A 27,736-nucleotide genomic window follows, 5' to 3' on the forward strand; every position below is an offset into this window, starting at 1 on the left:
TGACGCATTCAATCAAAAGTCAAAAAGTCTGTCAGTTTGTGGTAAACAAGAGTAAAGTTTACACGCCTCGGAGGCATCCCGGCTGACGTTACGTACATCTACTGCCTGATGGTCATTATTCTGCTCTCCAACAAACATGGAGAAGAAATAGATCAAGTTGAGAAGTGAGAAATAAACCACAAGTTGTACGACTTCAAGGCCGATAGCTTTGGACACGTTACGCATTCGACCCATTTCCAGAATGTGATGATGTTATGAGTGGAAATTAAACTTTGGAAAAAGCAAAAAATATCAATATTTGCCATTTGGTTTTAATTTGATGGGCTTTAACTTACTCAACAAATTGATAAATGATCATCTGTGTAACAAAAGTACGACGTTTACATGTTAAACTGATCAAGGACGTCATTAGATGACGAGTGAACTGAACTGACGAAACCACCTGACATGTTTGATCAAATTAAGACCGAATCTGTTCAGTTTCTGATCACAAATAGACAAAATGGTCCAAAAACGAAACATGAAGAAGCAAAGGACTTCCAGGACATCACCTGCAGCTCATTCAAATGTGAAGGAATCAACAGATTCTGAACTCTGAGATGAAAACATTTGTACCAGTTTTCATAAGTGATTCCACAAAGTAAAGATCAATCAGTTCAGTAGTTTGGTGGTTTTCCTTTGTTTTGTGTCGTGCTGTGTGGAATTCTCTATAAGCACAGAATACGACCGTTGGCTGGAGGATGTGACTGTGAATGACCGTGTTGTATATCTTCTACTCTTTCATTTTACCTTTTGCCTCCCAAGAGCAAAGATGGATCATAAACCAGGCTGCTGCTGGAAGGTTCTCAGACTTGTTTGTTCCAACGGTGAAGTTTTTAGAAGTCAACAACATCTATTTTAGACACGAGAATCTCTGAAACAAAACGCTTGTCTTACTTTTGTCTCACTGCCCCTTGGATATCATCATTTGAGGAGGTGTTGTCAGAAGTTAAAACACTTATAGAAAGCTTCCACAAGAAAGGTTTATAAGGCTTTATCATAAACAATCACTTTCTTCTCTCGTTGGCACGTCGAAAAATGCCACAAAATACTTTGATTATCTTGCAAGTTAACAGAAAAAGAGAGAAACACCGGGGTTCTTGGTTGAAACAATCCCAATGTTCATCTCTCCAGAGTTTCCTTATGTGCCATGCTGCCCAAAGCATGAGGGCAAGTAAGTTCAAAGGTCAAAAGGTCAAAGGTGACTTTATTAGTACCTGTAGGCAGATTGTTGTGCAGCAGGACGTACTGATACATTAGAAACACAGGACGGTGAAAACAAACAAAAAAAACCCCAGTATGGACACAGACGTAGACCCTCACCGACAGGTTAATGAGTTAAATAAATAAATAAACGTATTTCTGCACTGTTTTGTCAATAAGGTTGCTGCCATCAGGTCATATATTCCTCCATCTCTTCCTCGACATCATGTCCAGTGATTTGTAAACATCCTGCACAGCTTTACAAACTCCACGTCCCTCTCATGTGCTTCCTACTCGCTTTTTCAAAAGTTTCTTTGACTCTATGGGAGCCTGGATTGTGGTCAGAAACAAAGCCTGTTGTTGAGGGAATGATAGAAACATCGTTTTGGATCCATCTCCTCCAAACAGCAACAGATAAACAGACAAATTAGCTTTTAAGTCAAAGATTTTATTAAACAAATGCTGTCGCCGAGCTACTTAACTATTTTTGGGAAAAAACAAAACAAATGATAGATACTTTCCTGTCTGGGTTTTTGCAAATTGCACTGTTCAGAAATCTCTTTACTTAAAGTTTCCAGAGATGGAGAGAATTCACTTCGGCTTCTGCTGGATCTCTCCTGTGGCTTTTATTTTGTTAATCACAGAATCATGATGACCAGGCTGAAAGGGTTCGTTTGGAATTACAGCCGTTGTTCTGAAATGGTTTACATCTCCTGTGTGCTCAGGAAAATTGGTGTAAACAAATAATGTGTGTGTGAATGAGCAACTTCTTCTATCACACATCGGTGTTTTCTGTCCAGCGTCTCCTCAGCGCCTGATGATGGATTTCCTCAATGCCCTGCAACCTGCAACCGAGCTGCATAAAGTGGTTTAGAAAACGTTGGGATGGACTTACATGGAATAATACCAACTTCAGTATCCTCAACATTTCAGTGGAATCATATTTGTTCAGGAATAGCAATTTCTTTTCAGATCATCTTCCCATAAGTTGCCAAAAAGAGGGATTATAATATCAATCCAAGCATTTCAGGGAATTAAATGTTTACGTGATGAATGGAGATGCTTCAAAGAAAACACCCAGATGCTAAATTGAATAAATCCTTCCCCTCGGAGCGTGAAGGCTTCTGTCCTGGGAGATCTCGGCTCAAATGATCTGTGGAAGCATCTTCCTCAGCTACGACGTGTTTGGACATGCAAATCAGTGGCACTCTGGAGGATCAAATAAATCAAGATGGACTTGACTGACATTGTGAATGAGCAAAACGATGCCGTAAGCAGCTGAAATTGAAATGATACGATCCAAATATACGATTACGTGATGTCTACTGACAGCATGCTCACACTTTTAGTCAGAAAAAAAACAGCGTATTATCAAACCGACTTGAAAAGAAAAGGTACTCTCTGGTAATGAAGGTTTTGAATGTCTGCTGAGAGCTTTTCTAGTTTAAAATCCCCATAACCTATTGACCTGTTTACTAAACAATTTCCCAGCTTACTAACCTACTTCTGCCCCGGAAAATATAAAGATCCCCCATTGCTTGTTTGGAAAATCGAATCTCAAGTGAAAATAAGCATTTCAGGTGACATAATGACACAGAATTAGGCCAGGTTTAAATGAATGACACAAAGGCTTAAGTACATTTTTGAATTCTGAAAATTCTGCACAGAAAACAAGGTTATGAACTTGTGTTGACCTGTTTTCAAACAAAGAGCGTGCGCTCTCTTTTCAACACATTTCTGTGGCTCCGCAATCAATTTGCCTGTGAAAATAGACGAGTCAGCGAACACCTCCAACCTCGCAGGGCGGCAGAACAGTTTGGAAATCTTTCCTTCACAAATTCCAATCAGTGGATTCAATTTGATGCCAAGTCCACAGGAAGCTCGCCTCACCTCATCTGAGCGAATTGTCCTGGAGTTCAGCCACCGAGGCAGCACGTCACCCATTTCAAAGTAACATGACACAGAAATTGTGGGAGGAATATTGAAATAAGCCCGTTTATAAAACTTACATATTAGCCTGAGGCAACGAAGCTGCTTGGGCCATCTCGCTGTGTTTTACCCCTATTGATCCAAGCAACTTTTCTTTTTCATCCCTCGACTGCAGAGGACAGAAACCAGTCTAATATTGATTCCATGTGCAGGAAACTAAGAGACGCGATTTATGTAAGCTGCCTACATTTATGTTTATGTAAGTGTTATTTTGGACATGAAACATATTGCTCAGGGTGAACAATCAAAGTGACGGGCCCAATAACAGCTGTGTGAGTCCGGCTCTCTGCTGGACGCAGATGGAGGGACTAAAAGAAGAAGAGGTTTCATTTCACTGAAGTTGCGGTTGCAATACTTTGCTTTTGCCTTTCTGCAGGGCGAGAGCCGGTGATGGTTAGTTTTGGATTTAAGTCACAGGCAAAACAAACAAAAAAAATCTGCCTGAAGTCTGCACATTTGTATGCTTTTGTTTTATTTTAGCGATAAATAACGGAGTGGTGTTGGTATAATGAAAATGTCCTCGCGACTCCTGTCGTGTTGTAAAACAACAAGCTCCAGTGAGGGAAAGAATCCGGCTTCGTTATCTGTCACACATCAAAATTCAAAGCAGTGCAAAACAATGTTTTATTTAATATAAATAACTAAATAAATAAACGACAGGACATTGTGATGTGTAGTCATCCAAGTGAATGGAAAAGAAGCTACAGCCAGTGTGGAATAAGAGCTGCAGGTTAATGACAGTTACAGTGAAATACAATCATGATGAGCAGGAGACTGGAGAGACGTCTCTTGTTCCTTTATCTTACTCCACGAAGCGCCACACCTCGGGCCGGCCGTCACTTCTTATTCTGGATGTAGTTTTCTAAAATCTTCATCAACAAGTTTGCCTCCTGGAGGAGAGAGAGAGAGAGAGAGAGACTGTTATTTCAGTATATTTTAACAGGTACATACTTTGTACTTCAGCTGCAGTTTCCATGTATTTACCTTCTTATACTAGTGATTAATTACACAATACAATGCTATGAATCACCAGGTAATTTATCTAGTAAATACCTGGTAATTAGGGGACTGTAAAAGGAAGGGTTACCCCTGTTTTTTTTGTTTTCATGATGTTAAATGTCAAGTTGAGAGAGCCGCACGAAGCACACGTTAAAGACACAAACCCTTGGATCCGTTTGGGTTTTAGTGATGAGCAGCAGCAGCAGCAGGAGGGACGCTTTTGTCCTCACCTGGTTTGTCGAGCGGCTCCCTTGTGTGTCCAGCTGCGCCTGCAGAGCCACGCGCAGAACCTCCTGGAAGAGCTCGAGCAGCGCGCCCTGCTCCGCCGGGAGCGCCGCTTCCAGGGCGCCCGCCCCCGGGTCCTCCGCGGCGGGCAGCAGGGAGCCGTCCACCACGCTCTTCTTCCCCATGAAATGTCCTGTCAAAGCAGAGACACGCTCTCATCGGGACACAAGCAAGCAACATTATGGAAAAAATTAAATAAAAAAATGCAATAATACAAAATGAACTCTGACATAACTAAACCCCATAATTAGTTTGTATCCCGAAGAACGTGATGCGTCAATAAAAAAAATTAAAATAAAATCTTACCCGTTGCCCAAAGATTGCCTCTTGGATTGACTTTAATTTTTGCAACTTTATTCCTCAGCTCGGTCAGGTCGAAACTGACCGCGGCGGTGAGCGAGACGAAGGAAAACAGCATGATGTAGGTGAAGCAGCCGGACTGGCAGACGTGGTTGAGTGTGAATCCTCTCATCCTCTCCACGCTGGCGGAAACTCTCCTCCAACTTTGTCCCGCAGCTCCTCGTCGTGCTTTGCTCAGACGCACCAGGCTTTTATAGGCTGTCCCGTCGTGGGCTGGGCTGTGGGAATGTTGCGTGTCGCACACTTGCTTTTTTTTTTTTTTTTTTTTTTCAATCAGTCTGACCCACGGATTGAGACTCATTATTCAGGTTCCGTTGCAGTTTGCGTGGAAAAACGTCTTCTCATCCACCCAGTTACATAAATGGAAACGTAGGAATGCGCATAATTAATGAAGGGTTGATTTGAGTTACTGGCTTTATGATAAGATCGGGCCAGGAGGTATATGGGGTGAACGCTTCATTCATTTTTAAATAATATCATTTATCGAATACTTTTTGGATAATTTCTCTATTTATATTGACTCACTAATATAATAGAAAGCAATAGTTTTGCTTTGTCTGCTCTTAAATGGTCAAAATTGTGATTTTTGTGGTTTCATTTTGAAGCCTCTTCCGTGTTTGTGAATAGATTTGACATGTATAATGCTTTTCCACGTGAAAGCAATCCTGCAGCACTTTACACTGTTAATCACATTTATTCATGCACACACATACACATTCACACACCAATGGAGGAGGCGACCATGCAGTCCATCTGAATAGTGAGGGGTTCAGTGTCTTGCTCAAGGACACTGCGACCAGAGTTCGAATTACGGGGGAGCTAAGGGGAGCTGGGCTCCCCTGAAAGCCTAATTTGAAAAATTTAGGGGGAGCTCTAAAAACACTGGCAATACCTATTCTACAAACTTGAGAGGTCTGATCGGAAAATAGGGCTCCCCCGAAAGCCACCTTGTAATTCGAACCCTGACTGCGATGTGCAGGTGGGAATCGAACCAGCAACTGTTACACTGCTCTACCAACCAAGCCAGATGTGGTGAAAGTGATCGAGTCCTGCATTTGGCTTCACTCCTTTATGCAAAACCCACTTCCAGTAATAATCGTAATATTCTTTAAAAAGTGTGTTGCTCCAAGCAGCCAATCAGAAATCAATCCCTATATAGTGTCATCCGGGGTTTCGCCAATCACAATCAAGGTAGGCTCCTCCCACAATTAGGCAGCTATGCTCAGGCACATGGCACCACGAGAGGAAGTACTTCCTCCTCTTCCCAATATGGGCATGTGTGGGCGGAGCCAGTCCAGCTCACACAGACACAGCAGATTCTGAATGTAGCGCCTATGATCCAATATTCAAATGGAGGGAAAATCAAGGAAAAGCTGGATTTGGGGCAATAAACTGAATACGGTGTTATTTAGACCAACGAGACCTTGCGAAAGTGTTGAAAAGATGGATAACATGACTCCTTCAAGAACAAAAAAGTTGGGAATCAGCGTTGCGAAGCCTTGGTAAAACCCTTACCGTCAGGGGTTAAACTCCTTTCTTGAATATTGCTGTGAATTGCGTGGCGCGAGCTGCAAAATGTCACAGGGGGGCAGACGGTGCTTCCCTGTCGCACAATGCATCTCGCAATTTTCACCCCTCCGATCTCTCCACCCTCCTGCGCTGCCGGGGCTGGGTCTGGTCCCTCGCAACAAGCGACATGACATTTGGCCAGTTGCAGCACGCTACTGTGATCACCATCAGTCCTCCGAGGCCAGAGGACCTGCTGATTCTCACCACTAATTTAGAGCCGATAAGACAGATGGCCTCTGCGTCACTTCGGGGTGCTAAAGTTGCAGATGCGGTGGAGAAAGCCGCCTTTAAACGACCTCTGACATTAATGCAGATACTTGTGATTTCAGGAATTGCGCAAAAAGCTGAATGTCAGTCTCATTACAAAGGCGGCCTGCGTTTACAGCCTAAATGTATAGAGGTCGCCATCGAGCTGCAGGCGTTGGCACGTATGGAGCTGGAAACCACTGATTTCCAGATCAAAGGATGCTTTCAATTTGCAAATTTCAGCTGGTGTTTTAGATGTTTGACACACTCAAGAGAATTTCCATTAATCTCACTTATAAAATCACTGGGTGTTTTTATCAACAGCTTCGTTTTGATCTAGCAAATAACCGGTGGACATGGGCGGCGTTCCAGTGGTGGGATGAGGTTTATTGGAGCCACAAAGTGTGCAATATGCATCAAAACCAAATTGGATGAAATCAGAAATTTGGTGTCGCTTTGATCTCGATGGGAGGCGTCGCCGCCATTAAGGCCCGACGCTAAAACATAATCAGGGTTCAAAGAAGGCCACGCTAACTCTCACATTTCTTTTGCCTGAGACAAATAACATCCGAGGGGAGATCAATCACGGCCGCCGGAACACATCCGAGAGGGGGCGTGAGGGAGGCCGGCCTAAAAGTGGCGCCGCGGTCAAGGTTCGCCTGGTCTGGCGGCGACTGTCGCCAAACGCAATCAGCTTCAGCCGAAGTTCAAGTGCCTTGATAGAATTTCAAGTGGCTCCATAGTAGGACTTCCATGACGATCCATACGTCGGTATGATTACGTGTCGGAGGACGAGAACCTCCGGATTGTTCTCCGGTCGCCACAAGGAGGCTCGGAAAATTAACAAGAAAAACTCAATACATACTTGCACTCGTGAAAAACCTGAATCCAGTTACAATATATCATAGAAAAACACACAACACTCCACACTCAAGTGACTTTTATATAAAAAAAAATGTACCATAAAAGCTGTGACACTTCCATTTACAGCAAAATGTGTGAGCAACAATGTTTGCACTGTCGCGTTATAAATATGGGTGGTATGAAAAGATTTGAAAAAAACTAGTCTAGGATTCTGTGTGAAGGGAGACGCCGCTTAACTCTAATCTGGATTACTAACAATGCTCTGAAAGGTTAATTCAATGCAAGTCTCTATTCAACAGCAACTCACATACAAAAACAAAACAGATTCTGCTGCACAAAAAAAAAAAACCAAAAGGTTTGACAAAGAGCTTCCCAGAGGAGACGTTGCTCATCGCTGGAGCACAAAGGTGAGAGGAGGACAAAGCAGTGCTCGTACCAGAGAATACCAGTTCATACATCGACACAAACTGTGGACCAGATTAACATCCTGCAAAGAAAATCCATCATGGATGGTCACCAGAGCTCACATTTTAATATCATTCATTGGCAGGCGTCATGAAAAGACTTCACGTATCTTTCTCAAAAGACCAAGACTAAACGGGAGAGAAATAAGATTTAATTCATCATAAAGAATGTCGTTTCACATTCTGAAGATTACAAAGAAAGACCGACTTCCAACTGAAACTCACCGAGTTCCCTCACAAAAATATCCTGGGGTTTTTTTTGTTTGTTTGTTTTGTTTTTTAAAGCTTGGATTTTTCAAATGTAAAACACCTTCATCCACATTTCTACAAAACCTTTGAACAAATGGTACAAAAACTCCAGTCTGGTTTGACAACGTGTAACTTAATTTTTGTTTTGAAAGGCATGAAGGAGGTTTTCCTGGACGTGGGTTCTCCTGGGAGCGCAGGAGGCCGGGTCTCACTCCCGGTGGACCAGCACGAAGAGCCCCAGCATGAAGAGAACGGCGTACTGCGAGACGGAGAGGAAACACAGTGAGTGAGTGAGGCGACGAGGCCACAGGAGTCCCACGGGATCGGAGCGGAGTCGCCGGCTTACTTTGAACTTGGGGTAGTCGTTCATGAGAATGGTGACGATCCCGATGTACGGCACAAACCTGGAGGAGGCAGAAACAACTCTCATTCACTCAAATCGTTTTGTCTGCGACGTCAGTTTCATATTTCTTGGGAGTGAAAAGGAACCTTGAAGCTGGGAAACACACCCAGAGTCTCTCTGCTCGCTTGTCGTCCAGTCTGAGCCAAGTCACGGCCAATAAACACGATGTTGGTATTTTATTTACATCAAGTCAATCGTAGGCGGACTCGTCCTGCACTCTTTGGCTGTGACTGACTGAGTCCAACACAAATCTACAAAGCGCTTTAAAGTCCTAGTGAAATGAAAATTCGACCTCCAAAACACTCTGACTGTCGCTTCTAGGGATATTTTTATGCTAACTGGTCCAAGGGTAAAATGTTAAAACACGGCAATCTGCGGGAAAATAGCCGATAAACGTTGGTATTTCCTCTGCTGGGCGGAGCTTCTGACAATAATAGAGTGATGTCACTGGTTGTGCACACGCCCAAGTTGTGTTTACATTATGGAGGATCAGAGTTTTGACCACGAAGAGGCTGAATTTAACCATATTTCATCATCATCCTCATTTCAAACCCAGTGATTGATGATGAAGACCCAGAAGGGTCGTTCTGCCATCGGTGACCCCGTCTGGAACATGTTTGAGGAAGAAGACGCTTCGTCCTCCATTCGTCCTCGTCTCCTCGCCTCAGCAGCCGCCAGTTTATCACCGCGGCTTTGAGGCTCCTGACTTTTGGCAGAACGACCGGCTTCCTGGATCATGTTGAAGAACTTTTCCGACTCCGCGGAATCACCGACGATGAGTCCAGGTGTTACTTGATCATCTACGAGTCGCCCGAGCTAGCCGCTCCCGCTAGAAAATAGCGGCTCCCTCCGCCCGTGCTCCTTTTCTCCTCTCTCGGTCTCTTCCAGGCTCAATCTTTCGTCGAGGCTCATAAAACCCCGACTATAACTTCAAAACACTGTAAAAACTTGGATATTTAAGAGGGAAACAAGCCGATATAAACACAACAGATGGAGATCTGCACAACTCTTGACGTCACGCCCACGAAGAAGGATTCCCCCGACTTCCTCGGCTGGAGATTCAAAATTCAAATAACTTTGTTATGCGACAACAGTGGTGGGGCAGAGTCGGAGGAACCTTAGAAGTAGAACCCCAACTATCGTTTTTTGCAAAGTAGTGTTTTACATTTCACCAGGACTTTAAGGATTTCTGGGCGTCTCCTCCACCAACAGAAGCATCAGCGACTGAAAATGTCGGTCAAATCTGGAACGTGTTTTTTTGAAACATTTGAACCATTAAAATGGAAATAAAGGAGTTTCAACTCGCTCTCTAAAGATGGTCTCATATATGGTTTCAAAGTGTTTCTGTAGAAAGGTAATGAAGATAAACGACATCAGAATTGACCATCATTTCCAGACTATTGAGCGCACCTGAATATAAGCCGCACCCACCAAATTTTAAAGAAAGATCGAAGTTACGTGATGCGCCTGAACGCACCACCCGCGTACTGCAGGCATGAAGACAGTAAACCAGTAAAATCCATAAATCAGCCCCATAGTGTGTGTGTGTGGGGGGGAAAAAAAATAAAATTACAGTGCGTTTAATCAAAACTGCAGTTTCCACAAGTGTGTCGCCACTTGTTCTTTATCACGAAGTAACTCCAGCTACTGCAGGAAGACAAAGCCTGAAGCAGTGAGACAATACGTCGCGTCCCACTGGATTCGGAAAACCCTACAAATGGCGAAACACCAGACGTCAACAAAGGGCAACCCCCTTCCTTCACGTCACAGTTGCGTGTTGGACGTCCTTCCTCAGCCTCTCCAGACAAGGACGAGCACCGCCGGGGGATCAGCCGCCTCGTCACATAGAACTTAATGACAGATCACCTCTAATCCTCAAATCTTACAGTGAGAGTGTAAAAGACACGCCAGGAGGTCTCAAGGTCAAATGGAGCTTTCATACACGATCTACTTCAACCAGGGAAGGGAAATGGAATGTTTTGCCTTGATTGTCCACCTGCAACTGAACCACGTCCACCGTTTCCTCCTCTTTAAACAGGTTAAATAAGACCCATACGTACAGTATATGTACTGTATAACTCACCCTCGAGCTCGTCCCACCACGTCCTTCTTCTCCAGCCAGTGCTGACCCTGCTTGTACAGTCCTCTGTCATCCACTGCATTGTTGTCTCCTTTGGTCAAGAACTTGATGTCCCCGTTTTCCCTGTGAACAAGGAGGGTTGTTTTTTTTTAGACCGCAGTGAAAAGCACGCTGGAGATTCTTGACTGGGTTCAATATAAAGAACTGCCATTTTCAGGTTTGACAGGCTTTCATACTTTTCATGGATCTTTAGTACTCTGTGTACTATGGGGATCTCTCTGCCCTCTATCCTGAAGACGACGATCTCGCCGACTCTGATGGGGTCCTCGACTCGGTTGGTCAGGAACAAGAGATCTCCTCTGTGGAACGCCGGCTCCATACTCCCACTGCAAGGTCACACAAGCATGAGGAAGGTCAGGCGACACCACTGAACCCACAGCGTGTGAAAACAAGTGGCCGGTCCTTAGAGAACTACTCAGGAAAAAGTCAAACTGTCTTGTTTAATGTGGGTTTTTTTTTTTTTTAATCACTGACAGGACGTCTATATCATAGAATTAAAAAAGGGCAAGCTCCAATCTCAATCTGTCGATGGGCAGCATTTGGTTCTTTTGAAGATTGAATCAAATTTAAATAAAGTTGAGGTTTTTATTTTGCTTTTTAGACTATTTACATATATGGAATATATGTATGGCATGGAATCCAATGATAATTGCACAAACCAAGAAGAAGTGATTTTAAATCTAAAAATAGATTGTTTCCAGTATTTTGAACCGCTTAAAGGGGTCATATAATGCTAAAATACATTTTAAGGATTTTTCCAACAGTACTAATTGTCTCCATACCTGGAACGATGCCCCAGAAGTGTAGAAAGTGTGTCTTTGTTTCATTTTTTAAAAAGTGTGGTGCTCCAACCAGCCAATCAGAAATCAAACCCTATATAGTGTCATCGGGGGTTTAGCCAATCACAATCAAGGTAGGCTCCTCCCGTTGACTCCTCCCACAACCAGGCAGCTCTGCTCTGGCACATGGCACCACGAGAGGAAGTACTTCCTCCTCTTCCCAAGATGGGCATGTGTGGGCGGAGCCAGTCCAGCTCACACAGACACAGCAGATTCTGAATGTAGCTCCTATGATCCAATATTCTAATGGAGGGAAAATCAAGGAAAAGCTGGATTTGGTGCAATAAACTTTGAATACAACATTTTTGGACCAATGAGATCATGTGAAAGTGTTAAAGCTGAATAATATGACCCCTTTGAACTGGTAAAAAAATAAAGATTTGAAATCAGCTTGAAAAGCCAAAATGACCATAATCAGTTTAGAGGTGACGCCAGTATCACTACAACATCACTGCATTCTAGTGCAACAGGAAATTGAAATTACAGCCCACATCATCCATCAAGCGGTGGTTCAGTCTCGCCCTACTGCAAGAAGGTCATGGATGTGAATATATGATTGGCCTCAAGTGGATTTTGCAGGTTATTACTCTAAGTGTTTTTGATAATTAAGCATTTCTATATATTCTCAGCATAGCGATATTTACAAGAGGCCTTAACCTGAGGTCTACAACTGCCGGTCAAGCCTTCTTTTGAAGATTCATTTCTCAGCACAAAACAAACTGCATCTCAGAGCTTGGAATAACATTTAGACTAAATTAACTAAAACGAAAAAAACTCCAAACCTGCCAAAACATTTCAGCACGTTTTCAATAGAATATGAGTGAAACCGCTGATCGTACGCAGTGGATGGAATCAAAGATACAACAAAAAGTTTAAATATGATACAGGCAGCACACGTTCTAAACTCTACTCAAGTCCAGCGAACATGAAAGAGATGAGATTAGATTAAATATGAAGTATCTGATTCAGAATGAAGTCCGTGTTTTTGTATATCATGAGTATTATGTGTCAAACACTGTAAAGTACCAACTTTCTGTGAGAACTGGACAAACTAAAGTGTGTTTTCAGGATTCCAGTCATGTATCGGGACTAGTTTTGTGCTCAGCTATTAGAATACTGGTTAACAGACATTCAACAGTGATCTGGGTGTAGATAGAAGCTGGAAGCCCCGAAGTGAAGGAGAGAAGTGGAACCATATGGGACCTTCTTACCTGAGGACAACAACAATGGGACTCTCGCTGCCGGTTACAACCATCAGTCCCTTCCAGATCATCAGGGCCGAGGAAACGATCATACCAAAGTTCAGCACCTGGTAATAGAGCTGCAAGACACACCGACACAACCCCGGTGAGGTAAACAAAGTGCACCAAGTGTTTTATGTTTGTGTTTTTATCCAGGAGGTAAACGGAGGAAGCCTGCGGGCGGTGCGCGAGCCTCACTGCCGGGTACCTCACCTCCACCCGCCCCGGGGTGGAACACCGTCTGGCTGGGAGCGGGCGGGAGGGTGACTAGTGTGTGAGGAGGGTGAATGGTGTGTGAGGAGGGTGAGTGGTGTTCGATGAGGGTGAATGGTGTTCGAGGAGGAGAGTCGTGGCAGCAGCGGCGCAGGAAGCGGGGAGCGGCTAGTCGCCGTTAGCTCCCCGCTCCGTCACGCCGTGCGCCCGGATACACACCTGCCGCTTGTTCATGCGACGCACGTCGTCGAGGAAGTCTAAAGACAACATTGTGGTAAATACTAGAGTTACAAAAAAATCACCTAAATGACATTAAAAAGGCCTAAAGTAACGAGCATATGGATGCACGGTCGGGCAGCGACACTCGCATTCGAATCTTCCGGGTGCGCTGAGCCGGTGTTATGGCGGAAAGTGCTTCTCGGCCAAACTGATTCCAGTCCACGGGAGCGCGCACTGCTTCGAAAGCGCGTTTGTTTCCAGCGGCGTTCCTGTAAGCAATAAATGACGATCCAACAAAGAAGGATTTGCAGCATATAGCATCGTCTTGCACATAATTGACTTGTCAAAAACCGTTTATGGTGTTTATGTGTCTGTTTGAACCAAACTGTAACTTATAGGTTTGCATTTCCAGAAGAAAATGTAAGTGTGAATGCCAATAGTTGTAATGCTGAAGCTTCGACCTCCTCCACAGGTACCTCTCCCATCCGCTTTGTATGAGACATTTTTTTGTATTTTTTGTTTTTGTTTTTGCAATTTATGGTTGAAACGGGTGATGTCACCTCCCCAGGAAGGTGTTCCAGGCATGTCCCTCGAGGAGGAGGCCTTGGGGCAGACCTGGGACACGCTGGAGGGACTATGTGTCTCGGCTGGCCTTGGAACGCCTTGGGGTTCCACCGAAGAGCTGGAGGAAGTGTCTGGGGTGAGTGAAGTCTGGTTAACCCCACCCAGACTGCTGCCCCCATGGCCCGGATAAGCGGCAGATAATGGATGGATGGATGGATGGATGGATGGATAGTAATAATGATAATGATGATGATAATACATATTTTAATCATGAATGTGTGAATCCCTTTCAGCATTCACACAATTTTGATGATTTGCCGACGGCCCACGCCCCAGATTTGAATCAACACAGTATTTAACGGCAGTTATTTCTGTACAGTAGGTGATTGATTCATATGGTGAGTGTGCTATTTTGATGTTATTTGTTCACTCAGCTTTGTTAGGGAAAGGTTTAATCGCAAATTCAGCTCATATTGAGCAGTGTTCTGCCAGCCAAAAAGTTAAAATGTCACCTACCTTGTGTATGTAACTTACTTTTGGGCATCAAAATGATTTGTCGTCATTCATGGGCGTCTTGATAAATAGATTCAAGTCCCTTAAACCCTTTTTTTCCAGGTGAAATAGACATAGAGGACCATTACCACTCATGTAGGAGCCTTTTATGTTTTATATATTTTTCTTGTTTATTCATGCTGTCTGTGTGTGCTCCCCTGTTGACGGGTTAGGTGTGTAGGTTTCATGTTTGGCTACTTAATGCCAGGTGTGTTGGACTGCGCGAACACAGTTTGGAATTAAAGGAACTCAGTATTGGCCTGAGGAATAGCTGATGATCGGCATCCACTGTGGATCTCTTGGATCTGTGTCCCTCCACTCATTCCTGGGCCGGGCCGGGTCGGGCCAGAATCTGTGTCCCTGCCCCCTACCTGAACCAGGGTATGACTCTTTTCACCAATCTGTCTGTCCAATCCTTTTCTCTCCCCTATCTTCTCACCTCTTCCTTGAATAGCAGAAAGTTTTCCTACTGTCAGAGTGAGTTTTTCCTTTTTACCATAACTGAGAGGCGTTTGGCTGCAGGACCGTCACTCCACTGTGAGGCTCGCTCCCATAGACATAATAAAGAGTAGACGCTGCATCGACTGCTACTCCCTATTGGCGCCGCCATCTTGGCCTGGTCATGTGTTCCGCTCAGTCTAATCTGCTTTGCAGGAGCAATAAAGTGTGAGGGACTTTAATCAACCATAACTCTCTGAAATATGGTCTCTGAATACTGAACCGATCTTCACCTGCTTTTCTCTCCTGCAAACTTCACACGCGAAGTTCTAATACTGGACACAAGGTTTGGTGTATTTTGATGTTCATAGTGGAATAAACAATAAAACAATGTTCTGATTTGTGATCTATGGTAGGTGATTTATTACACACACACACACACACACACACACACACACACACACACACACACACACACACACACACACACACACACACACACACACACACACACACACACAGTATATAGAGATAAGTATTTCACCTGCCCTGTGGTTGGCAACAGAATATTTATTTACATTCATGAATGCAAATACTGTATTGATGATCCATCTGTTGAAGATGAAGATGGAGGACAAACTCATCCAATTTAAAATGTTCCCTGCAAACCACAGAGAACTCACTCGGTGAATCCTTCCTCCTCAAAGCCACCTCCCTCTTCTTCCTCAAATAGTTGTCTTTGGGAAACCTTGAAAAAAATGAAAATGGGAGATTTGAGAGTCAAAACAAAAACCTTTTAAAAAGGAGATTAAGCATATTATCTCCTTCTTTCTTCCTTCCAATTTCGTACAACCGTTCTAAAACAAACTCATATTTTGAGGCATATTTGTTGATAATAAACCTAACCTGCTGAAACTGAGAGTAAACGTGTTCCAATCTATTCTACAGTCACATGTCAGTGTTCGTCAGTCAGTGTGGAGGAGGAGACATGAGCGGAATCTTACTTCTGTAGGGTGAAAGTATTAAATGTGAACAATCCAGCCTGGTCACCTGGTAAAATGTGCTAGTTAATGTTATACCTGCAATATTTTGATTATTTCTTCAATAGCATTCTTGAGTCAGTTGTAATCTAAGTCTGTATTGTTGAACATATGATTTCTAAAGTCTCAGTTGGAATAATAGCGGGTGAACAAGCTGCGCCCAGTTCACTGGTGGCTAGAAATACAGAACAATAAGTTCATATTTGCAAACTTCAAACAATAGTAATGTTCCATCTTACCTGTGAAAAGTAATCCCCCGAGCCCTGCTTTCTACAGTCCACCGATTTATCCAGAAATACTTCACATGGTGTTCTGGTGTCTTGATTCTATGCTACTGCAGTTTGTGTTTAACGACTGGGCGACCGAACCAAGATGGCCGCCGCACTTCCTGCTCTGCGGCAGCGTATGCGGCGTGTCCTCTTTATGTCTATGCTCTCATGCCCCTATCTGCACTGCTAGGCAGGAAATGACGACATGTCTAGCTCGAACGCTCAGACTTGAGATACATGGCGGTAAGTAGCTGTTTTTAATTTTCGAGAAAAAAGTGATGAACGTATAGTCTCGTGCTTGTATTCCGTTGATATAACGATGCAGGTAACAGCGTGTTACACCAGTGGTTTAGGTTACGTTTCATTTTAAAGTTCGCTAATGCTAAACGTGGCTTGCATTTAACTGATTTTAGGTCAACTCGTCCACACATAAATGCCTTCACATGCTGTCCGCAGGTCGCGGGTCCGCAATTGTTTGTATTTATGCTCCGCTTCTGGGCTCATTTTAATGTGCATTTTGTAACGTGACGATCCCGAAATTGTCTCCACTTCTGCTGCCCGGCGTTCTCCACCTTTCCTAATTAAGTAGTTACATTTCAAGAGTCTGAGCATCTGGCTCTGTATTTGCATTTAATTTGTAATTGTTCAGATGGGGAGACGAGTATCTCCTCACACAAGCGGCCAGTAGACTCTCGCGCGCATGCGCAGTCGGCAGCCCACAGGCCTTGCGGTCGCAGATTAAGGGGTCCGTCCGCAATGTCCCTCCTATCTTCTTATCTATCGATTTTCACTGAACCCCGGAAGTGTTTGGTGTGTTGGTCATTATAAGGACTGTCCGAATTCTCAATAAGCAAAGGGAAGGAGGCTTGTTGCTTCCTTTAGAGCCTCCTTTAGCCTCGGAAGCACTGATGCATCCTTTATCCAAGGAGACCAGCTCATGCTGCCCCTCAATTCCTTTGCAGCACAATATTGAAAGGGACCCGCTCATGTGAGTGTTTACAGAAACTCAGGATGGCGGGAAAAAAGATCATGCAAGTTACCAAAGCAATAATCTACATTGAACAACTTTAAATCATCCAAAACCCAAATGTGCTTTTTATAGCCCATTTTCAGAAACCTGTAGTTCTTCCCCCACCACGGCAGACGTCACTATCTTGTGCCGCCGTCGCATTATTATCACTGTATCTCACTATACATCACTAAGTGAAAGTGCGGTCTGACTGCCATACCAACGTGATCGCCTTTCACTAACTCCTTTAGGAAGCCTCCTAACTCCTTTCCTTAACCCCGTGACATCATCCAGGGGGTTCAGTGAAAGTCGATGGATAAGGAGAAAGGAGGGACCTTTCAGACACGCCCTTGGACGACACGCACTCGTAACGCAGTGGACCCTCTGCACAGGGGTGGATGACGTCATTGCGGTGAGCAAGTTAAGGCCTTAACTCGTCCGGGGACAACTCGTCCACAAAACTGCAAACCGGGACGACTCGTCCCTGGACGTCTTCCTCAGCGGACAACTTGTCCACAGATGAGATTTCATAATTTTTTGGTAGAACATAAATCCTGTACAATGTACTGTTGCATATTATTTCTAATTGATGTTTTATATACGTTTCATATATCTAGTGTGTGTCCATATATATTTAGTATGACCATTCTCCTGAAGAATGGTCATCTTTGCGCCCATGACGCCCCCCACCAGGCAGTTCAGAGGAGGAAAACATGACAAGAACCTTTAATAAGCCATCAAAAATATGCTATATGGAGCTGATATCAATAACGTGGCGGCTGTGTGAACCCCGCAGCTCGTTAACGTGTCAGAAAGTAGCTTCCAACACGTTAACGGCTCCTGAACGCATCACTCAAAGCCGTCGGCTATGAAGCGGCGTTTTAACTCTACGGCTTATTATTGTGCCAAATATACTGATATAGCTTATGTTGTTGTGTCAGATACACTTAACAATCCTTCCAAATGTGTCTGATATACTTTGAAATCCAATTCTTCAAATCAATAATGCTGAAAAAAATTGTGGACGAGTTGTCCGAGCGCCCATTTAAACCCCGGAGGAGTACCTTCCTTCAGTGCACAACTTAAAGGAAATGTTTGTATATTTGCGGGGTTAAACCGTTTATAAAGAGTACAGCGAGTGATAAACCCTCAGCGCAGTAGCTAATGTATTGCTATGAAGCAGAAAACGTGTTGTCAGCTCATGGAGGTTTTAGAAACGCGTGGTTCTCACAGCGCAGCCAAAGTATTGATACTGTATACGATCATGTGAGACAACGGGACGTTTGCTGTAGTTTCCATTCTTATATAAAGTAGTTCAGCCTTAATCAGTTGTAGTCTATTGCAACATGGATCAAAAAGGGCAATGTTGCTGCACAATGCGTATGTTGAGCTTTTTTTAAAATGTTGTGTACTAAATATAGTTGAGTTGGATTTTCTATGTTCTGATTGAAACACAAGACGAGATGCTCTGCATTGCAGCCACTGTGTGAATGAGACGGACGTTGTAAAGCACTTTGGAACTGCCCAAGCAGCTGAAAAGCAAGATATAAGTGAAATCCAGTTATCACGACACCCTTTCTGTCTCTTGCAGATGCATCATTCCATCGTTTCAAACGGCGAGAAGCCTATAGTAGCACGCTGCACAACCTGCTGCAAGCGCTTCCACTGTCCTCTTTGCCTGAACTTCAAACCGACAATTGCATCCAAAGTTCACCAGCACCTGGAGGTCCACGTGAAAAATGCCATTGCATTTAAAGGTAAGACAAACTTGTGTGTTTGCAACGATATCTTCATGGGCCTCGCTACGGCTCCACCACTATTTTATCACTGATTGATTTCACTTGTCTTTGTGTGTGTGTGACTTGTCATCGGCTAATGCAATTCTCTTTTTCCCTACGACTCTTGTAGATACGAAGATCTGCCGCTGCAACTTAAACTGCAGGGAGGGAGGGCATTTCCACTGCCCTGGTTGCAATAGAACAATTATCAGAAGGATTGACATGGAGGGACACTTGAAGGTTTGCCAGGGTTCTGTCCACACGGCGTCCACCTCGGCTGCTTTCTGCCCCCGTCTGCCGACATCCACTTCAGCTCCGCTGGATTCGTCCCCGTCGCCCCTGCAACTCGCTACATCCTCTCCCCTGCTCTCCCCCACCTCAGTCTGCCCGTCTCCAGCACTGGTCCATCCGGAAGGCAGAACTCCACCTGCTGTTTCCTCGGTACAGTCGGTTGAAACGTCGACCGTCCACGTATCAGGAGACACACAGGCTTCCTCCCCTCACGTTTCTTTCTTTGGCGAGGAGAGCAAAGATCATCAATCGGAACACAAAAAGGTCAACTGTCCCCTCTGCCAATGCAGATTATACAGGCAACACTTGACCACCCACCTGAAGACGAAACACCTGACGACACGAAAAGACATAACGGAGAGCAGCCATTTGAAGAGCGTGTGTGTTGATGCCGCAAACGGCATTTCTGCCGTCCAAAGATCAGGCCACGGGTTTCCAGTCCCCCTCCATGCTCAGAGCAAAACCTGGGGTCACGTGCACATGGTGAAGTGCGAGTTGGAGGAATGCCGGCAGTATCGCTTAATGGCATCCCGTAGCGGTCTCCCGTTTTCTCACTGCGAACACATCCGCTCATTGGAGTACTGCACGGAGACGGCCACCGAAGAAGTCCTGGAGGAGGACGTGCTCTCCCAAATGGTGGCCTTGAAGTTCTTTGGAGAGACTAAAAAGGCCACGTGTCTCAAAAGGCAAAAGACTGCCCAAGCAGCCCATGCGCCTCTCTGTGTGGAGGTGGCCTTTGGAATGAAAACCCCGATCTTTAGTTTTTCAGTCTATGAGCCGGCTTTACACCATTACAGCCCCCTCGGGAGGGTAATGGTCACGTACAGTCCAGCAGCAAACACGTGGCGTTGTCCGTGTGCCAAGCCGAGCGTGTCATGTCTGCACATAAACATTAGCAAGTGGCACCTTTTTCAGACAAACAGGAACGTGTTCACAGCCGAGCCGTCCTCGTCCAGCACACCGCCGCGGCACCACGCCACCCTCTACCCGCCAACAGCCGAAGACTTGAAACGGCTTGTGCGGTACATATACAACCACAAAAAGCTTCCGGCCAAGCTGCCTGACGGTCTCGTCAAACCGAAGGCGCTGACGGAATACATCACCACGCTGCACCCCAAAGAGACCGTTTGTACAGTCTGTCCTGGACAAGTCCACCTTGAGCAGTCCACAGGGATCTCCACACATGCCAGGATAATCACCATGAATGGCATAATTGAAGGTAAGTTGTTTTGTCTGCCCTTATCGAGGTGTGCTCTTCCACAATGTAACACTCTCTCTTCTCTGTTTGGTGTCCACCAGATGTATCGACCTATTTCCGGCGGTGCCCACAGTGTTGCATGATCTATCGGTACCAGGAGTGGCAGGACAGTCTTCACAACTTTGATGACCACACTGTATTGAACCTTGAAATGTGTCTGTACCTGAGACACAATCTGCAGGTTGGTTGTGTGTGTGTGTGTAGCTTGCGTAACATGTTTTTTCATAATTGGGGACCTTGCGAAAGGCCGGGCCTATGGCAGGTCCCTTTTGTAATTCATGCGCCGCCAACAGTGGGTTAGGGTTAGCTCGGATAGCTCGCGGCCTAGCATGCCCGCTAGCATGCGAGCAAACATTGTCCGATTGAGCTGAAATTTGGTAGGTGGTCTAATGGGGGCCCTGCTGTCACGAATCACTAGCTAATTAGCTGGTTTTGACATAATTTTTTCAAAATAAGTCATTAAAAAAAAAAATTTTTTACTTTGAAATGATCATTAGCCGGTCTGGAGGATCGTGCCCACCCCGACGGGCTTGAGCGAGGTCCTGGCCAATGCTGCTTGCAGCTTTAATTGTAATATTGTTATTTTTTGTTTTTTTTTTCAGAACAGTGTTTCTGTATCTCAGGTACTGGACACACTGGAAAGCCTGAGGAAAGTGAAATATCCTCCCAGAGACACAGTCCTCCATGCCTACTGCCACTTTGAGGCGTTGACGGGACACAATAAATCCTATTCGTGTGTCTGCCGTGGCTCCCAGCCTCCAGTCGTCGTCATGGACCTGCACAAAAAAGGAGTGTTCAACTTCCCTGGTAAGTCTGTTGTCTGTCTGTTGGGAAGGGGCAAATGTATTCATCAAATTGTAATAGTAAATAATGCCTTGTTTTCTTTTTCAGTGGGCGATGTTGGAGTTAATATGGAGGAGTTCTCGGATTCTGTTGAGCTGGAAATGATTGCTCGTGGCTTTGTACAAAGCATGTATATGTTCTCAGCTTTCTCTTGATTTGATGATGACCCCAGGTAATGAAGCTTTGCAGTTGACAATATTTTCACCGTCCACAGGCCGTGCAAACAACACCTTCACTTTAAATCCGAGTTTTGAACACTGGGCTCCTTGGACCGGGGAGAATGCACCAAGTACTGAGATGGCGTCAGAGTTTGAGAACGTATCCTCTCCCAAGTCCTCCGGTGGAGCTGAGGTCGCCATGGTTTCGGAGGACTGTCTTGTGGATGAGCTCATGAAGCAAAAGGTACAGTTGTGCACCTTTTGTGAAGGGAAGGAAGTAAGCAAGGACCAGGCATACTGTGAATGCTTCACAGACGAATGAATAAAGAATGAGACCAATTGTTTTGTGAAAGTTTGTCTTTTCTCCTTATTTCTTTATGGTGCCCTTTTATATTTCAATTTAATTGTGCAAAATATATTAAATAAATTGCAACCAATGAAACAGGAAAACATTAAAGGCCATAGTGTAATACAGTTTAAATAACGCAAAGTACATCATGTGTATCAGTCAAGTTATGTGAAGAAAATTAGTGGTTTTAACTGCTCGACTCCAAGCAGAATCATATGAGTAGACTTGAGCCTTATATATAACGTATATCACAAAAGTAGCTACGCCGTCACATTTATTTTGACGGGACGGAGCTGGAGAGATGAAACGTTGACAGTGAATTTACTGTCCCCTCAAAATGACTCCAAACAGACATTGATGTCAAAACTGCTGGCAACAGAAGTGAGTAGACCCCCAAGTGAAAATGTCCACATTGGGCCAAAAATATTTTGTGTGGTCACCTTGTCTGTACTCGCTTTGGTCCCTTTTTGTCTGGCAGGACACTGCTCAATATACACTGAATTTGTGATTAAACCTTTCCCCAACAGGCCTGAGTAAAGAAATATAATCAGAATAGGACACTCACCAATAGGAATCAAGTCTTTCCTGTACATAAATAACTGGTGTGAAAGACATTTGTTTATTTTACATGTGGGTCATCTTCATTACAGTTTGGTTTCCAAGTGCAAACCAGGAAAGACGGACAACTCGAACACATAAATACTGTAAGCATTAATGACTAAATCACACGCAAGGCGTCGAGATTATCAGGCCGATAAAAGCCGCTGGAACAGAACGGACGTCTGCAGCGGCAGTCAGGCACGAGCCGCTTTAAGAAGCAGCGCGCGCTCCCGTGGACGGGAATCAGTTTTTGGTGGAGAATCACTTTTTGGCGCAGCACCGGAAGTCCCGCCCACCGCCCAGCCTCAGTGGTGAGGTGTCGGTCCACGATACGCTCGAGCGCGCTGCTCCGCGCGCTTCCCAAAATCTGCACGCGTCTGTTGCTGCGCATGTTGCCTCTACACCACAGACATGTATATAAATATATAGATGTAAAGACATTAATGTAAACTCGAGACCGGATGTTTGAGGCGGTCATTGAGAGCTGACTTCCGGTAGTGGCAAAACAACATTACAAAGCAGGACAAGATAGTGAAGTTGAATAAATCACTTTTCAAAGTTTCATCCATCACCTTTCATGAGTAAGTTCGTGAAAAATAATCAGGACTTTCCTGTACGATGACATTTGTTCATTTTAGGGTTTTATAATTAAGCGTATTGAAGCTGTTGTCATATCATTTGTAAAATAAATAAACTTGTTTCTTTGTGTAAAGCGTCTTTTTTGAGAGCCCCAAAAAAGCACTACATTAGTTCGATACATTAATATTAAAATAAACCATAAATAACTCTGAAGTGATCTAATTTGATGAGCACATCTTCAAAACGTTTAAATTCGTTTAATGTCAAAACGTTGAAATTCTGCTAAAAGGCCATTGAAGATCATGTGTTATTGTGAAGCCTCTGTGACGTGAAACTAATATTTGCACACCAGCATGCTTTTTTTTTTTTACTTTCACATGAATATGTAGTTCATATAATGTATGCAAATCATCTTTTTCATGAATAACAATGATAGTACATTACCCATTATTGACTCGTTTTTATCTTGTTTGGATCTAATATAATAGTTTGCAATTTCAAAAACTGACGCAATATGATAAAATATATTAAAAAAGTTAATACTCAAGTTTATTATTTTATATAGACAACAATAAATTAAATAAAAAGAATTGATTAAATAAACATCTGCTGTTATGAGAGATTTCCCTTGTATCCTAAATGTATTTCAGAACCTTTGATTGTCAAAAGGCAATAAATGTGTTTATTTGTAAAATACCATGTTGTTCCTTTATCATTGTGTGTTAAGTAGCAATTAATCTGACAACAAAGAATGAGAGATGTGAATCCTAAATGCATTTCACACCTTGACCTGAGCTTATGGCTCATTTTGTATGAATTAACAGTCAAGAGCCAGGTGGTTGTAGAGACACAGTTTAGTTGTAATTTACTTTCTCTCTTGTAACGGTGCTGGTGAGTGGCGTTTTGCCACTACTGGAAGTCAGTGACTATTTGCCATGGCGGCGCCGGCCAGGAGCTTTCACCACACGATCTCGAGTTTATTTATGTCTATGGCCTACACAGTCTACACTATAGCTCTGTTTATACCAGGCTAACACGCATTACTGCAGGGAAGTAAGCACAGGCAGGTAAAAAAAACAAAAACAAAAACACATTAATGTACCTCATTAAGATGTTTTAATTCAATCAACATGCTGCCATCAATGTCCATTTAACTAAACTTCAAACACTGGAACTAGGCAAATGTTGGAAAACCACCAAAGAATGATGAGAGTAATTGTAGTTTCAGTGCTCACCTTGGTACCGCATTTGATTTGATTTCCAAAAAGAGTCTTTCTGTGTGGCGTCTGCATGTTCTCCCTGTGCATGCATGAGTTTCCTCCCACAGTCCAAAAGCAGTGTCCTGCTTCTCATCCTGTAACGGCTGAGCCGCCCAGAAAGAAAGGTCTAACTCACTGAAGGGGTTGGATTAAATAAGCTTCACTTGTTCCCAGTCAAGGAAAGGCATATGTATTTATAGCACCATTCAGACAAAAGGTGTTTTATCCTTGTTTGCTTCTGACTCTGAAACACTTAGTAAACCTCTTCCTGGATTCCTGAGTTGAATTTAGGCCCAAGATCCTTTAAAGCTTCATAGACATGGAGTACGATGAAGACACTCCTTTGACACACCGGCAGCCAGAGCAGAGATTTAATGTGCTGCACTGACTTTCAGCCATGGTTACTGTCTGTATGAGTATATGTACACTCTGGCTGTGGGGATGTGGGTACATTCATGAACTGTGTATATGAGTTAAGAGTTGGCTGTTTGTATTTATTTTTCACTAAAACTTGCATCTTAAATTGAATATTGCAAGAAAAGCTGCTTTCATGTTTGCTGTTTGTTGCTACAAATGCAACACGGTGGCCGAGTGGATTTCTATTGTGGTCTTCTGACCAGCTACCCAACATGTTTTGAAATGTCTAAAACATTGTAACAGTGGCAGGCGTGTCTCGTCTGCTGCAAGGATATGAAATTCATCACAATCTGAATCATGTCCTAATGTTTCTGACATGTTTTTTTCCCCTTTAAATCTCTAAATTGTAAGTTCTGTTCACAGACGAGTGTCCAGGGTGTCGTCTGCCTGTTACCACGTGTAAGCTCGGCTTGACTACCGCTCGAGAGAATGAATAATAGAATATCTATTGTGATGTGGAGGTAGCCATGCAGAAGACTATAGCAGCATAATTCACTTGCACAATGTGAAAGGTAGATGCTGCTGAAATAACACATAATAGTAAATGGGAGCTTATTGCTTTGGTTGGCCTGACATTCGTTTGGAACAGTGAGAGTGTGCTCAATGTTCAACATCTTGTTTTATCTCCCCAGAAATGCCACCCCACGAGAAAAGACCAAGCTTGTCATTAGCTCCTAAATGTTCTGCTTTCTCCAGCACTTAGTGACTACCTCAGAGTGGCATTTGGTTTACCGGCAGGTCTCCTCTGCGACTTTATCAGATCTGGCTGTAGCAGCAGTGTCCTGCTGCTGAGAGAAATGAGTGTGACGTGAGCGCCGAGGCAGAACCTTTCCTCCTTAAAGCCCAAACGTGTCGGTCCGATTTGGATATCGGAATCTTATATTTTCATTCAACAAAACGGAGCGCAGCCACGCAGAGCCATATTCCACAGTTGGTTTGTGGCGGCCGGTCGGATCGTTCCGCGATATTTTCACGGTTGTTCGGTTATTTGTGGTACACAGGATGTTATGGTTCTTTTCACAGGTCCACCCGAGAGGCGACTGTTGTCGTCATGAGATAGCGCATCATTTTCTTTATGAAATACAGTCCAACCAATGGCATTGTGCTGAAGCTGTTTGCAACTACTTGGATTTTAACTCCACTACAATTTTCAAAGCAAATTCCTGGGTGTTTTGTTGAAACGACACTCTGAAGACGTCACATCGTCGTCGTAGATTTGTATGGCATCATCACTTCTGTTGGATCTGCACTGTACACTGCAGAGACCACATCAACTTGATTTTAATGCGGCTTTAAAGTTTTCCTATGAGAGGGGGGGGGGGGGGGGGGAATGAAGATATGAATCTGGATGTCATTATATTATAGTGGCTGTGATCTGACAGATTGAGTCCGGGCTGACAGTCAACCACAGCGACGGCTCAGGGACCGGTGGAAGCGTGCGACTTTTGGAGGAGTGGAGATAAAACTTTTTTCCAAATGCCAGCTCGTCTGTGGCATTTACGAACGTGTGATCTTTTTCATACAATCTGCCTAAATGGTCACAAACACCCTGCCCCGCCAATGGTAATTGAGGTCACTCCGATACAACAGTGTGAGGTCTGAATCACTGCCAGCCCGGCGAGGAAGTGCTCCTTTGATGGCACACCTTGTAGCTCCTATTTTCCCCCTGTTCTGATTGATTTAATCAGATTTTATACAAACAGTGCGTCGTTACTGTGCTTAAAGATAAGCGAATACAACCTAACGTGAACTCAGAATAAAAAAAAAAAAAAGGATTCCTCCTTTTGCTATTGTCGGCGTTATCTGATAAAAACAAGATGAAAATGCAAATAAGATCTTTTGTGTGGAGCACATTTGTACATGTTGCTACACAATGAGATGAAATGTACGAACGAATTCTGCAAATGTGTTCAAAGGGCTAAAGACTCAGCGGTGGAGTGCGAGATCTTCACATTGACTCGACGTTATGTCTTATTCAATGAAACAGGAACTACTCCTCCTCAAATGTACACGCAGAATGTCTGCAGTTGGGGGACTAACAATTCACTCATTTGCTGCGTCTTATCGTGGGTATTAATGCTGAGATCACTCCAAGTGATCCAATTCTTCTCATTCAGTTCCATCAGAGCTGATCAGTGCAGCATGAAGAGCTGTGCCAATGCATCTTTCCTCTGCAATTTCCCTACTTCTCTTATAATTCCTTCTGTAATGTCGTGTGGGAAACAGCTGAATTAAGGCCCGTCTCATTTTTCTGACGTTGCTCTGCCACGGCAGCTTTAATTCGCCAGACAAAAACACTCTCACAGAGGGCCGATCAAAGTGAACACGAACAGATTTCAGATTATTTTACTTCCCTTCGAAAGCTAAAGTCTCAAACTCTTGGTTTTGTGACGGAATCGTATCCTGCTGAGATCACTTACATTACATTACTTACTACAACAAAAGAAGCTTATTTTTTTTGCTGTGGAAAAACGTGATATTTTATATTGGTAATATAACATTTGTTTTGAAAATACTGCCGTGCTTCAATGCCAGCACCTTACATGGCATACTCTGTCAAATAACACACGTTTTCTTAATAACACTTGTGACTGTAGGACAGTAGTGTCAATATATATAGTCAATATAGACTCCAATATAAATCTCATTTACAGTATTTCTTATCTGGAAATTATTTAAAAAATATTGGCCAGTTAAAATGAGGTTTCATTGTATAATTGTCATGTGATCCCTTGCATCTTTATACTGATTTGAAATCATTAAAAGATAAGATAAGATAAGACAAGATAAGATAAGATAAGATAAGGTAAGATAAGATAAGATAAGATAAGATAAGATAAGATAAGATAAGATAAGATAAGATAAGATAAGATAAGATAAGATAAGATAAGATAAGATAAGATAAGCCTTTATTGATCTCACAATGGAGAAATTTACTTGTTAGTAAAAGTCTAGAAATACCCCTTATGTTCAATTTTAGGGTTAACATTGCACCTGTAAAGGTATATCA

At 43.6% G+C, this 27,736-nt stretch overlaps 3 protein-coding genes across 3 annotated transcripts; 1 reads left to right on the top strand and 2 right to left on the bottom strand.

Moving 5' to 3' along the window:
- Positions 1-3,841: 3,841 nt before the first annotated feature.
- nmbb (neuromedin Bb) lies at positions 3,842-5,029 on the bottom strand. Its single transcript, XM_080497567.1, has 3 exons — positions 4,822-5,029; positions 4,461-4,648; positions 3,842-4,121 (listed from the first exon to the last, which is right to left on the bottom strand). Exons 1-3 carry the CDS (start codon positions 4,985-4,987, stop codon positions 4,068-4,070), a joined length of 408 nt encoding a protein of 135 aa, XP_080353693.1. The 5' UTR covers positions 4,988-5,029; the 3' UTR covers positions 3,842-4,067.
- A 2,586-nt stretch (positions 5,030-7,615) lies between these two features.
- On the bottom strand, positions 7,616-13,485 carry sec11a (SEC11 homolog A, signal peptidase complex subunit). Its single transcript, XM_080513133.1, has 6 exons — positions 13,323-13,485; positions 12,861-12,970; positions 10,987-11,136; positions 10,754-10,873; positions 8,614-8,671; positions 7,616-8,526 (listed from the first exon to the last, which is right to left on the bottom strand). The coding sequence occupies exons 1-6, from the start codon at positions 13,371-13,373 to the stop codon at positions 8,476-8,478; spliced, it is 540 nt and encodes a 179-aa protein (XP_080369259.1). The 5' UTR covers positions 13,374-13,485; the 3' UTR covers positions 7,616-8,475.
- A 5,972-nt stretch (positions 13,486-19,457) lies between these two features.
- Positions 19,458-21,582, top strand: LOC308133783 (uncharacterized protein). Its single transcript, XM_080501295.1, has 4 exons — positions 19,458-20,482; positions 20,563-20,702; positions 21,124-21,328; positions 21,413-21,582. Exons 1-4 carry the CDS (start codon positions 19,744-19,746, stop codon positions 21,517-21,519), a joined length of 1,191 nt encoding a protein of 396 aa, XP_080357421.1. The 5' UTR covers positions 19,458-19,743; the 3' UTR covers positions 21,520-21,582.
- The last annotated feature ends 6,154 nt before the right edge of the window (positions 21,583-27,736 follow it).

Source organism: Blennius ocellaris (genome assembly GCF_963422515.1).
Source record: "Blennius ocellaris genome assembly, chromosome: 1".
NCBI lineage: Eukaryota > Metazoa > Chordata > Actinopteri > Blenniiformes > Blenniidae > Blennius > Blennius ocellaris.

What these genes read in the sequence shown, in the direction of transcription:
- sec11a (XM_080513133.1), bottom strand. Translation starts at nt 13,373, where the DNA reads ATGTTGTCTTTAGACTTCCTCGACGACGTGCGTCGCATGAACAAGCGG. An exon ending in CCCATTGTTGTTGTCCTCAG is followed by an intron (nt 11,137 to 12,860) that starts GTAAGAAGGTCC and finishes GTGACCTTGCAG; the next exon opens with TGGGAGTATGGAGCCGGCGT. An exon ending in ACGACTACCCCAAGTTCAAA is followed by an intron (nt 8,527 to 8,613) that starts GTAAGCCGGCGA and finishes TCCGTCTCGCAG; the next exon opens with TACGCCGTTCTCTTCATGCT.
- nmbb (XM_080497567.1), bottom strand. Translation starts at nt 4,987, where the DNA reads ATGAGAGGATTCACACTCAACCACGTCTGCCAGTCCGGCTGCTTCACC. An exon ending in AGGCAATCTTTGGGCAACGG is followed by an intron (nt 4,649 to 4,821) that starts GTAAGATTTTAT and finishes CTGCTTTGACAG; the next exon opens with GACATTTCATGGGGAAGAAG. An exon ending in GGAGCCGCTCGACAAACCAG is followed by an intron (nt 4,122 to 4,460) that starts GTGAGGACAAAA and finishes TCTCTCCTCCAG; the next exon opens with GAGGCAAACTTGTTGATGAA.
- LOC308133783 (XM_080501295.1), top strand. Translation starts at nt 19,744, where the DNA reads ATGGTGAAGTGCGAGTTGGAGGAATGCCGGCAGTATCGCTTAATGGCA. An exon ending in ACCTGAGACACAATCTGCAG is followed by an intron (nt 20,703 to 21,123) that starts GTTGGTTGTGTG and finishes TTTTTTTTTCAG; the next exon opens with AACAGTGTTTCTGTATCTCA. An exon ending in AGGAGTGTTCAACTTCCCTG is followed by an intron (nt 21,329 to 21,412) that starts GTAAGTCTGTTG and finishes TTTCTTTTTCAG; the next exon opens with TGGGCGATGTTGGAGTTAAT.